Here is a 13,018-nt window from a genome sequence, read left to right as displayed (position 1 = left end):
TTAGCAGCTCAGTGCTTGGAAAAGTGATTCTGTAAACAGGTTTCAGCAAGAAGTTAAATGTCTTAAGGGGACATGGCGCCAGCCTCCTTGGTTGGAAGTGAGTATACTCTAAATTTGTTCATCTTTGCTCAAGTTACAAATTGGGTACCTTTCTCCATTCAGAAAGGTCAATGGCGGGGCACGTGACTGTGGTTTCCTGAATTATAGCTGGTGGCTTAGGGAATTGTCTTGGCTGACAGCATTGCCAAGTCATTAGCTTTCTACAAACCACCTTTTCAAAATCCAAATTAAGGATATGCTGAATATATTTATGTTAATATCGTTTTTCCAGGCAAGAAAAATCAGAATAAATCATTGTATATCAAAGTCTGCAGACATACCGTGATGGAACAGCTGATTAACCCGCCTCTTTTATGTACTTTCAGCAAGTCTTCAAACAGCTTCATTTGCTCAGAAATATTTTCACAATATTTGCCCTTTACCAGGTCAATGGATTCTGCCACTGCTCCAGTGAAATCGACAATTGCATCTGCAGCAGTGCCTCCATCCAGGGCTTCATAAGACTCAGCCAGCCTAGAGGTAAGATGGAACAAATTGACTCATTTTCTGGCTGTTAAAACCAAGCCAAATCAGATTATTTCTGTGTAATATTTGAGACCACCCAGAAAAAGGATCACAAGTTTGTCTGAACAGCAGGGAACTGGGAAGAAAGCTTTGTTACACTGCTATGCAATAGACCTGAGAGCATCCCTAAGATTCCTGGTCTCTGAACTGCCAGCTTTAGATGTAATGAAGGGGAAACATGATTTTTGTAAGAAGCATGGGAAGGAGATCACTGCCTTAGGAGCACCTCCTGGCTAGAGTTGGTCAGAATATTTTTGTCACAATGATTTTCTGTGTGAAAATGCTGTTTTGATTTTCCCCCCAAATTGGATCAATTTCAACAAAACGTGGATTTTTTTAAAATGTTGCCATGTCCAATTTTCATGTTTTCAGAATAAAAAGATTTGATTTTTCATTTAAAGGAACTTTTCATTTCAAAATGTAAAAAAAAAAAAAAAAAGATCAAAATGAAACATTTTGAATTTATTAAAATGAAATGTTTTGACCCTGAAATAATTTTTCCAGAATTTTGTTTTGCAAAAAAAATACAAAATTGAAATGTTGGCTTTTTGTGAAGAATTGGGATGATTTTTTAAGTTTGAAATGTTTCACAATAATGAGAAGTCTGATTTTGACCAGCTCTGCTCCTGGGAGTGGTTTAACGAAGGGTCCTGGAGGCAGTCTCAAAGCTACATATTCTCCAAGAGCAGCATCAATTGGGAAGTAACCTGGAGAAATATGATAGGGGTGAGAGAGGAAATCAGTAGCATCTGAAATGATAAGGTGGATTTTTATGTGTAGCTGAAATCACTTAAAGGACATTGAGCTAATTCATACTTTGCATAAGCTTTCTCCAGTAGTGCGCTCCAGAATTCATTCTCCACATTGGAATGGCAGTAGATCAGCTCCCCATTAATTGTTGGCAATCTGTCATCTATGACCACGTCGGTCCACTGTCCAAAATACCAGAACTGGAAGTGAAAAATCCCAGCATATTTCTGGGGTCTCTTTGAATCCCATTCTTGTTCCTTAAAGCTTGGAATCACCTGAGAAATGAAGAAAAGCACAGTTCACCAAACACAACAAATGAGACCTAATCAGGGGGTGGCTTGCTCTGGTTCCTTGGCAGATACCACAAAGAGCATGGCTCTGGCAGCCTCATCAGCCTCTGAAGATCTTAAACTGAAATCACTGAAATTGCACCCACCTACACCAGTAGTGAATTTGGTCCCAAAGTACCTAAAGTCGCATTTGGTGCAATCCATGAGGAGAATGAAAACATATCTTGAGGGAGGCTACATGGCACTGGGGTGATATTTGCAGTGACTGATAGAAGCATCACAGTGCAGGTGCTCCCTGTTTCTGCTACATCCTCTGCCTGATACCAATGAGGGTATGGGGGAAATCAGCTCAGTAGATAGTTGCTTTCTTGTCCTCCAGGCAAGACACATAATAACAAGCCGTGGGAGCAGCAACTGGTGAGGCAGATGGCATATAAAAATGAGCAGCTAATGAAAATTTGAACCTCAAGTGCCTGCTACTCCCCAGCTGTATATTCTTCCTGAAGGGAAGGGAGAGGAGGTGTGGATCATGGGTTATGCTAAATTATCACTGACAGGAAGGAAAATGAGCAGGTTGTGTATGGACAGTGATTTTGGATGCAGGACACCTTGGCTCAGGGCACTCAGCTCTCCTTTGGGGACAGGCTTTATGATGTCAAGCACCAAGCATATTGGGTCACATACCTTTTGCCAGAGATTCTCCCGAAGAGCCAAGCAGGAGCAAGCTGCCACAAACCAGCAGTTCCCGAGCTTCCCTTGGTGCAAGTCATGGGCGCTGATTCCATTCACAAACAGGTGTGGGTCTTCACAGAGCTCCTTCCAGAACAAAAGAGAAGTTACTGGTACACTTGGGAGCAAAAGTATTTAAGAGCCCAGTGGGGAGTTAGAAACGGAACTGGCAGAACTAAGGGCTGGTCTACACAGGGACATTCAGGAAAGCTAAGGTGAATCAGTGAAAGGTGTGACATTAATGCACATTAAACCTGCATGTGGATGATCTGATTTAAGAGCAAAATGGCTTAGTTTGCTGTAGCATGGAGGAGGATTAAGCTACCGTACACTAAGGCCATTTTAGTCCTGAACGAGAGCATCCACGTGAGGGTTCAATGTGCTTTACCTTATGTGCATTAACTTCACACCTTTCATTGATTCACCTTAACTTTCCAGAGTCTCCCATGTAGACTACCCCTGAGTTGCATTGAAATTGCAGGAGCAGGCTGGAGAGGAACAATTTTAGTTCTCCATGGTTCCAAAGAACCCTCTAGCAGGGGAGCATTAGCATTAACGGGCAGCAGTCGCAACATGGCTGCTTGTGAAAGCTGTGCCTTATACACAGGAACCTTTTCAGGGGTGACACATACATCGTAATTACAGCCAAGAGTTGAATGGAGCAGTTCTCAGTTGCACACCACAGCCCACTTCTCTGATGGCCCCAACCAGTTTACAGCATTTAAACTTTTATTTTATTTGTTTATGTTCAAACTTGGAAGCTTAAAGTTAGGCACTGAAATCCATAGGGAGGGATGGGTCTTGCAGAAGGATCAGCGTGGGAGGGCCCCTGTGCCATGCAAGTCCAATTCCTAGTTCCATTCACCTAAATAAGTGGCTTGATTTTCATAAGTACTGAGTAGCTGCAGTTCTCCCTGAAGTCAAAGAGGAGCACAGGTACTCTGCCTCTCTGAGTGTGAGGACACACAGTTACGTGCCTAAATATAGGTTTAATTGCCTAATTTAGGCACCCATATTTGAACATTTTTGCCTGAGTTTCTAGCTTTTCATACAGTATGAATGGATGTACAGAATGATGGAGGGTAACATCTGACAGTGCATTTTGAGGAAAGACATGAATGAGAGGGGAGTGATCACTCGGCACCCAGGAGCAGGGAACTTGCTGCAAAGACAAGGTTGGGAGAAAGAAAAGAAGGGAGGGGTAGGCTTGGGCGGAGTGAAGAGGTCAAAAGAGGAAGTGGCAGGAAATGACTGCCCCTCACACCGGGATGCTATCATCCTACTGCCTCTGCCAGGGCCTCCATCATGACTGATGCCTCAGGGTTTGAACCGGGGACCTCCAGAGGTGAAAACATGAGCCTTGTTGTCCACATTGGCTTTAATTTGCCGCCCCCAGAGGTTTTCCAAAGTTATTTAGGCACCAAACTGCCAATGAAATTAATGGGCACCTAAAAGCCTTTGAGGATTTAGCCCGATGGCTCTAAGCATGCAGCTGCAAGTGTTCAGCAAGCACAGCGGGCTGAAGGAACAGAGCTTTTTGAGAGTGCTGGCTTTGCTAGCATCACTGACCACTCATCTCGCACTCCTCAGGAAAGTAGCTCTTCTGAACTCATACAGCATCGACACGCGGCGCTCAGTTATTGGTGTCTATGCAACTCCAGCCCCACGTTCCCAGAGATAACACAGCTAGCAGCACCTTGGAAGTTTGCTGTGCTTGGTAACCTGGAATTCACACTTCAGTACCCGCTGAACTGCATTCTAGAGACCGCAGAGAGGGATGGCAGTAAGAGTGGGAACGGTGGCATGACGGGGCAGAGGTGGTGGCAGGGACGAGTGTGGGAGATGGAGCGGGTAGCGATGGAGGGAGGGATTCTTTTTAAAAAAGGGTATTGGGTTTGGGTTTTTTAGCCCAATACTATTTTAATCATTTAACAGCATTTCTTGGGAGAATTGTTGAGCATTGGGAGACACAGGCAACTGATCATTATTCAGTGCTCTACTCTTCTGTCAGTAATTCTTACACGTAGACTTCATGTATTAAAAATTTTACAAGAAACTTTGAGTAAGAGAAAGTACATGGAAAATCTGGTATTGCTGGTGTCAGTTAGGCACAGATTATTTACCTGCACGATTGACAGATTCATTATGTTTAGCTGGAATGTACAAGAGCTTTAACACAGCAAATGAGGGCAGGAACTTCAGCTTCTTGCTACGATTTAGACCACCTGAAGATCTGGCCTTTTCTTTGCAATGGTGGTAAACATTCCAAACCCAACGAGGATAAATCTCTAGATTATCTTTTGCTGGACTTTTAAGTAACAGGGGCAGTAATATTTTCTAGTTTGTTTTTCCTGTTGAAATGTTGTCATTGGCATAATTACTATGGGGTGGATTTGTTCTCAGGAACAAAGTAGTCCAAACATTTTTGTTGTTTTCTCTTTAGGAAGCCAAAAAAACATATTTTTGAAAGAAATTAAGCACACCCATATTTGACATGTCCAAACAGAAAATTAATCTTATTTGTTCTCCTTGCCAAAAATAGCCATATTAAACTATTGAGGGGATTGTTACATAAACGTTCGTCAAGTGTCTCATATAAGCTTATGTAGAGTCCCAAAGCAGCTTGTGTCAAAATGCCAAGCATGTGGATATGATTAGAGGGAACTGATCACTATGACCGAAAGTAAACACTGGGCTGAAGAGTTGATTGGCACTGCTTCCTTGTTTCTATTGCAGCTGCATAATTTTTTTTTAAGATCCTGCTTGACGCATTTTTACCTACTAAAATATTTAGCATGTCTGAAATATTTGAAGCTAAACAATTAGTAAAAGCAAATGATGTGATGTATATTTTCCTTATTATTCATCACAGTCATTGGAATAGCACCCAAGGCCATAGTATCTGGGTTTAGATGAGGCAAACAAATAACTCCTATGTGTTTGTTTAATTCCAAACATATACTGTTTCCTTTTTTTCATTGTTTTTACAGTGTATCAGGAGGAATTGATAGTGTAGGAAACCATTGCTCCATCTAATCCAGACTTCCTTTGAGAGAGTCAGATCTCTATATTGCAACTATCATGATTATCAGGCTTTTGATAATGCTGTTTCTTAGGGCTCCCAGGGGCCTCTTCTGATCCCATACCTGTTATTTAGGTGCAAATCCACTGAAATCAGTGGAAATACTCTGGTATAAAACTGGAGGAGGTGAGAACAGAATCTGGGCCCAAATATTTGCAGGAAACCCTCTTTTATATATGATGCTCTGTTTGTCCCTTATGGTTCTTCTCAGTCAATTTGTAACCTCATTACTATAAATAATACAGGAAGAAAATATTTGGGTATTTTGCTTGTATGTTCAGAGAGTTCAGCCTTAGAAAGCTCAGTTCTCCCAGTAGTTCTTCAGTTACACATATCTGCATTATGTGTAGAATTATAATTGCCACCTGTATGGAGTCTGCATGGAGTCTGAAAAGGAGGCAAGAGGTTATAGCCGCTTGAGATGCCCCTGAAAATAATGATGTCCCTATTTTCATACAAGACTTTTATTCAGGTAATTCGATTCTGCTTGTGCCATTTCCCATTCTTATAACCCTGAGTGATATATCTGTAATTTAATGTCACTCGCACACTGATACTGTGAGAAAGAAAGTGGCTCACTGAACCCCTTTGTTCTACTTTAATTGGTACGGCCCTTTCTGAAAGCTGGCGAGCTGTGAAACAGTGAAGATAATAAATGAACTGGCTAATAAGCAAGTTCACAGAATACTGAGCAGGTCAATATGGTAGAGCTCATTACTGTACCTGACACATAACACAAACTACAATTTTAGCTGGTATATATTATAGGTTTTCTTCTGCTTGGGATCGACAGGCTGTAGGCTGGGACTTCACAAGCTGCTGGGAAAGGGTTTGAGTGGTGGGTGAGTTGGATTTATGTGGATTGGGTTTTTTTTTTTCCCTGAAGAAAACATTTATTGAGAAATCCCAGATATAACTGGTTAAAGGTCAGAGATTTACTAGTTTCAATCTGAGTCATCAAATGGTTTGTACATCTCTCTGTAAAGGAATTCTTTATAGATGATGAAGGACTGATATTACTTGTGGCGAAAATCACAATAGAGAATTAGACACTATTGGGAGACTAATTCCAGTCTAGAAGGTTGTTTACAAAATGTGTAATTAATTGTGAATGGGCAGGTAGAAGAGACAATCTGTTATCCTCTGGCAGTGGTTCGGGTGGTTCACACTACTAGAAGTAATGGACTTTAGAGGAGCTTAGCTTAAGTAAATGGCTCCATTTACCTGTAAAAATGTTTCTTGGTCTAAACATTACCAGCAGCCATAAAGTAACATTATGACCTTGGGTTTAGTTGGGGAGAAAAAGCTTAGTTAGACTTGGAAGGATTAGACTTTTATCAGTGGATGTTGGTAAACATCGATTTCAACATACACGTGCTAACTGACAGAAAAATATTTCCATCTATGATAAGCAAAATTTACAGATAGACAAAGTAAGAAAAATGCTGCTTTAAAACTTATTAGAGTCTGATTTCAGAATATTTAGTATGTCTATTCTGACATGTGATAGTGACAATTTATGTTTTAAGGTTATAAAGTGTTGACTTTTTGAATCTCATCATCTCCTATCTTTAAAAAATTATTGTCTGACTCCCCCCATTCTGACACCCCCATATCCCACAACTGCAAACATTTAAATAGATAATTGATAAAAAGGCTTAAGAAGAGATGTCGATATTATCCATCAAAATGATCAAAAATTGAATTCTGCCACACCTAAGACTAATGTATTCACTACACTGTTCAGAGCAGCACCATTGAAATTACACTGTAAAGCATTCGGAGAGGCTACAGAGACCTGGGGCTGGGCAGGACCTGATCTGTGAGGAAGTGCTTCAGAGCTGGCGATCGTGGAGCTGAAGAGAGGGTGGTGGAGTGGGTGGGGATGGAAGGGAGAGTGCTTCAGGGAGAGGGGAAAAAGAAAAAGCAAGGGCAGTGATTGAAGCTGGGATTTTCAAAAGAAGCCAGGTGCCCAGCTCCCACTGAATTCCCAGTAGGGTTTGCGTGTGTAACTCCCTAAGCATCCTTTGGAAATCCCAGCCTTAAAGGTCTAAAAGTGAGACATCTTTGTCTGCTCATAAGACATCTGGGATCTGTGGCCTACCCTGGGTCCATGAGATCTGCATGGTGTGTGCAGTACCTGCCCCAGGCAGTCCATTTTGCACAAGGCAAGGGGAGTCTGAGAGACAATGCTCAGTACAGATCTGCATCACACTCTCCTCCAGGCCCCTCTTCACACTGGCCCTACTTCAATGGGCACTGGGGCATGGTGGCCGCTGTGGTAATTCCTCCTTCCTCCTATTGAGTGCAGATGGGAAAGGTCACCCTCGGCTATAGCTTACCCACTGGTTAAGAAGCAACAACATCAAAAAGGAGGCAGGGGGAGAACACAGTTGCTGGGCTGTTTGTGTGTTTGAGAGGTAGGGGAGACTGTCTGTCCCATAATAGCTCCCAGCTGTGCTGGCACATTTACAAGTCCTCCTCCATTTTGGGCTGGGCGTCAAGGCAATGACATTTAATAATAAAAAAAATCAGTTCAACTGTGCCAGACACTCAAACATTCACAAAAAATCCTTTCAAAATGTTATGTCTGAGATGGCTCTTCGTGCAGTATGCAGCCTGGCTGCCATTCCTATGGAATGAATAAAGAGACGTCTTAATAATCATGCGCAATAGGTCTTGCTATTAGCTTGTAATTGCCGTTAGAATGTAAAACGACTAGTGAGTTACAGGAAAGGGTAGTGTGCTCCGATGGACCTTCATTCGGGATATAGGACCCAGTCATAATCTCACTCACCCCTGTGTAAATCCGGAAGTAACTACTGAAATCAGTGGTGTTTCCCCAGTGTAAATAAGTGAGATCAGGATCTAGTTCTCAGTCTGCTGTTTATACACTGGCCAGTTTCTAACCTCCCTTCACCCCTGCCCCCACAATCCCATCCATACCTGGAGTGGAGCACAGCTCACTACTTTTAAAAACAGAAACCCAACTAATTGTACACAAGCTAATCCAAGGGGAAGAGCATGCCAGTTTTGTGCGTTGTTGATCATACCTCTGGCACTGCACTTTAGGAGCCTGTATTATTTGGAGATTAAGCAACACTTTTTTTTTTTGCCTCCTCTAAATCACTCTGCAAAGTTAAATGCATCACAAACATTTTTATATAAATCTTTTTTGTTTTTATTTTTTTGGCTAACAATGACTAAAGCCGCATAAGGCCCACCAGCCTGACCATCACACAGGCTCCACAACACACATTTCGGGGGCGTTCCAAGTCAGTGTTTAGAGGGAAAAAAAGATACTGTGAAATGTGGTGTGGTTTTTTGTCTGGCACCATTTTCCTCCTGATCCTTAGAGCTCTGGTGCAGTTCTCATCGAGAGTGCTGTCATTTGCTGGAAATATTACAGCTGATTTTCTGAAAGGCTGACCTCCCACTGAACCTCACCAATAAGCAATGAGATAGTTATGGTTCTGGGAACCTTCTGCCATGTAGACCTGGAAAAAGACCAGTGAGATTCTCTAGCCTCCAGCCCCCTTCTAGAAAGATACTGTATTCTAGACCCCTGACCCCAAGCACTGTGCTACTTACATTATTTTAGGCCACAGTGATTTGGATCATTACTGTGAAATACCGTGATAGGTCAAGGATTCATTTTAGATAAAGGCTGCCTTTATGAGGAGTAAAGTACTGACTTGCTGTGGCCTTTAGTTCTTTCTGTCTTCTTCCTTCAGAGGAAGAAAGTTTTCTAGTATATGTATTACAATTTCTCTTATGTTTCTGGTGGACTGACACATAAAGATGATACTCTTAGTGTGCTAGCTATTTGTCCATTAGAACCTTGTCAACTAATTTTCAGACCACCAGCAGTGACTTGCCAGGTATCCATCCCAATATCCTTCAATCAAGAAAGGAGATAAAACCATGACCTAGTGAACTGCAATCGATCCACAGTAGGGCTGGTCAAAAAATTTCTACAGAATAGTTTTTCGATGGAAAATTGTGTTTTTGACAAAATGATATTTTTCACGGAAAGTGGTTGTTTTGCACCCAAAAATTTAGACTTTTTGTTGAAAAACTGAACACCTGAAAACTTCTAGCCAAAACCAAAAAAAAGATTTTTGTGTGGAAATAGTGCCTCATGGGAGTTGTAGTTCAGGTCCTCGTGCCCCCATTCTCCTCTATCGGCCAGGTTCCCCAGCCAGACTATATCTCCCACATGTGTCATGGCCAGGGCCTCTCATGATAAACCACTGTGGCTCAGCAAGAGTGGGAGACCTTTGTATATCATGGGAGATGTAGCCAGGCTATGGAAGAGAATACAGGCATGAGGAATCCAAACTACAACTCCCATGAGTCACCATGACACAATTTTCAAATCAAAATGTTCTGTTTTAAACTGGAAGTTTTGGACCCACAGTTCTTGGGTTTTGGAAGAATATTTTCAACTTTTAATTTTTGGACAAAAAGTCAACATTTTCCCACATTAAAACAGACCATTTTCTGACCGGCTCTCATCCAAAATATTCTCTTCTAAAATGTTGTTTCTATGGGGTTTTGGAAGGGTATTGCTCTGTCAAAAAGCAAGTATCATCTTGGACACTACACACTTTTGGGGGCTTGATGGATGATGGAGCCCTTATTCAGCCTGGTGAACACTTATAATGCAAGCAGTGAAATCAATGGGACTCTGTGTGAATAACTTCTCACCAACAGGAATAAAGAGGTTCACCATCTGATCCTGGGTAGTTAATGAATTTAATACATTATGGCATATATGATTTCAATGCACTGATTAAATAGCAGAATCCTTGAAGATGAAAATGCCATGCAGAAAATTTTGATGCCTTATCACAGGGATCGGCAACCTTTGGCACTCGGCCCGACAGGGTAAGTACCCTGGCGGGCTGGGCCAGTTTGTTTACCTGCCGCATCTGTTGGTTCGGCCAATTGCAGATCCCACTGACCGCGGTTCGCTGCTCTAGGCCCATGGGGGCTGCAGGAAGCAGTGTGGGCCAAGGGATGTGCTGGCCACTGCTTCCTGCAGCCCCCATTGGCCGAGAACGGCAAACCGCGGCCAGTGGGAGCTGCGATCAGCTGAACCTGCGGACGCAGCAGGTAAACAACCCGGTCTGGCCCACCACAGGGCTTACCCTGGCGGGCCGCGGGCCAAAGGTTGGTGATCCCTGATCTAGCAGTTATGGATTATACTGCTTTCTGAAAACATGCTTTTCGACCAAATTCTTGGACTGGTTTCATAAGATGGGAGAAAAACAAACAAAGAAACAAATAAAAAAAGTGGAAGTCATCTTGCACAATTCTTCATAACAATGAGATACTCAACATCATCCTAGTATGGAATAAATAATTCCCAGGTTTAGCTGTCTGAACTCTTGTCTCATTGGCTGAGGAATTAGCTGTTCTACCCTTATGTCAATAAGCACCATATTGGCCTATGGGCTTGGTTTCTCCAGGTTTTGTCCAATCTGACATTTTGAAAGGTCTCAGGGGGTCGGCATCGGGACACAGCATGGTGGCTGTGTTCATGGCGAGCATGGAAATCAGCTGTTTACAACAGAAAAGTTTGGTGGATTTTAGTGAACTCTGATTTTCACCAGTGTAGTTGTACCCTGGATGGCCAGTGCCTGGCAGGAATAGTGTCAAGTCTTATCAGAGACATTCTCAGGGTGGAAAGTGATGAAAGGGATGGTTTGTGTTGGCTGAAAGCTCATGTTCCCCTCCCCGCCAGCCCCTTGTGAAGGTGAGTGATGCTGTGGGCACAAGAGAGGCTCATTGTGCCTGAAGTTACATATGATTGTAAATGCTGCTGGATTCGATGAGATTACAAGATGTGTCCTTTTTCTCCTTTTCCGCTTCCTCATGACACAAATTAATGACAACACATGGCACACATAGTGCAATTAAAAAGCACAGAGCAAAAATTGCTTACCCACCGCTGTAAAGGAGCCCTCTTCTACAAGAAAGCCCTGAAAGATCTGCTTTCCCCATCCTGCTTCTAGCGGGATTTTGTTTCAGTCTAGACAGTAATATTTATTACATCACATATTTATCCCACATGCTCTTCTTGAGGACATAAAATCCTTCATGCTCTTCTCCAGATATTGGTTTTCCCTACCCACACCAAATTATATCAGACACCTTTACCAGACACCTGGGGATGTCCCCTCTAACTTTGCTTGCATAACTAAATCTTCTTTTTTTTTTTTTTTTGAGCCACAGAGTATAAGTAGTCTGTCTTGGTTTCTGGCTGAATTCTAAATGAATCCATGCAATTTCATTGCTCTAGACAGTATTCTTGCTTGACATCACAAGGATTAAAAGGTTACAAGTTCTCCCCTGACATCCCCATCAATAAACCATAAACAAAAGCTTGTTAAGTGTAGTTCAGTGTTTTAGAATACCTTTAACATTACATTTTGAAACCAAATCAGGTAAACCGTTTTAACATATGCAAAGGTAGCTGAGGCTGGATGGGTCAAGATAAATCTCAGTTTATATTATTTACAAAATACTAATAAAAGACATAAGTTTGGTACCAGATAATACAGGTTGGCTCTTTCGGGACTTGATCCAAAGTCAGTTGAAGTCAATGGAATCTTTCCATTAAGTCTCCCATTGATTTCAATGGGTTGTGAATCAGGCCCTTGAATTTTGGTCTGGACATTCATCCTGGGAAAGGTTATAATGTAGAAATGAGAGTAGTAGTTCCTGCTATCAGTTGTCGATACACCAGATACGTTATAGGGAACTGTAATCAGTGCTGCTGGACCATCAGAACCCCATCAGAACGCACAACTGTAGCTCAAGGCTACAGCCATCCTGGGAATCCATTGTCCGGTCCTCATTTATCTAGGGTAGGTCTCTGTGTTGAGATTAACTCATGTCATTCATTGCCCCAGCATGGGCTTGAGTTGCTGCCATGAGAATGAAGAACTACAGCATGATCTAGTCCCTTCTGACTGCAAATAAATATTAAAACAGCACAATATTACTGTGTGAGGATAAACACTTTGAACCATGTAAGCGTTGTTTCTGATGCTACTGTAGCTGTTTTACAACTAGGGAGCATAACTGATAGAAAATGTTGCTAAGGAACTATTACAAATATTGCAGTGGATAACAGACAGAATCAAATCAGTGTGACATGTGTATGTCAGACAATCTGTGCAACCGACTAGGCCAGTTTAAGGAATCCCACTGCTTGCTTGCCTACGGGTCTGAATACTCAGCTTTAAAAATGTAACATCAATAACACCATGCACCCTCTTTAACTCCGGTTCTGGTACTAGACGCTTATGACTCAGCGGATCAAATATCACTGTGGCTAATCTGGTATAAACAGAGAGCAGCTACCGATGATGTCTCTGGGCTTCATTCACTCTTTGGAAATCAACAGCAGCTTGTATTTCTATAACAACCTTTAAAACTGTGCTCAGGATGCTGTTCATTTAACCACAAAGAAATTATCAGCACCTGGGAAGAGTTTCTTAGGCTCTGAGTGATGAAATGGAGCAAGCTTCTC

The 13,018-nt window shown here is 42.1% G+C and overlaps 1 protein-coding gene across 3 annotated transcripts in view; it reads right to left on the bottom strand.

Moving 5' to 3' along the window:
* CAPN6 (calpain 6) overlaps positions 1-13,018 on the bottom strand; it is an 82,853-nt gene that overhangs the window by 33,390 nt on the left and 36,445 nt on the right. For all 3 annotated transcript variants that reach the window (XR_006283868.1, XM_007060235.4, XM_043522691.1), the window contains exons 3-5: positions 2,349-2,480; positions 1,441-1,649; positions 381-573 (exon numbers count right to left, since the gene is read on the bottom strand). Coding sequence is in view for 2 of the 3 variants with exons in the window: in XM_007060235.4 (XP_007060297.1) it covers positions 381-573; positions 1,441-1,649; positions 2,349-2,480 (534 nt within the window). In the remaining variant the exon portion in view is untranslated. The remainder of the gene's footprint in view (positions 1-380; positions 574-1,440; positions 1,650-2,348; positions 2,481-13,018) is intronic.

The sequence above is a fragment of the Chelonia mydas genome, chromosome 9 (assembly GCF_015237465.2).
Source record: "Chelonia mydas isolate rCheMyd1 chromosome 9, rCheMyd1.pri.v2, whole genome shotgun sequence".
Lineage (NCBI taxonomy): Eukaryota > Metazoa > Chordata > Testudines > Cheloniidae > Chelonia > Chelonia mydas.
The sequence above is the reverse complement of the archived record's forward strand: the minus strand, read 5'-3'. Positions and strand labels throughout refer to the sequence as shown.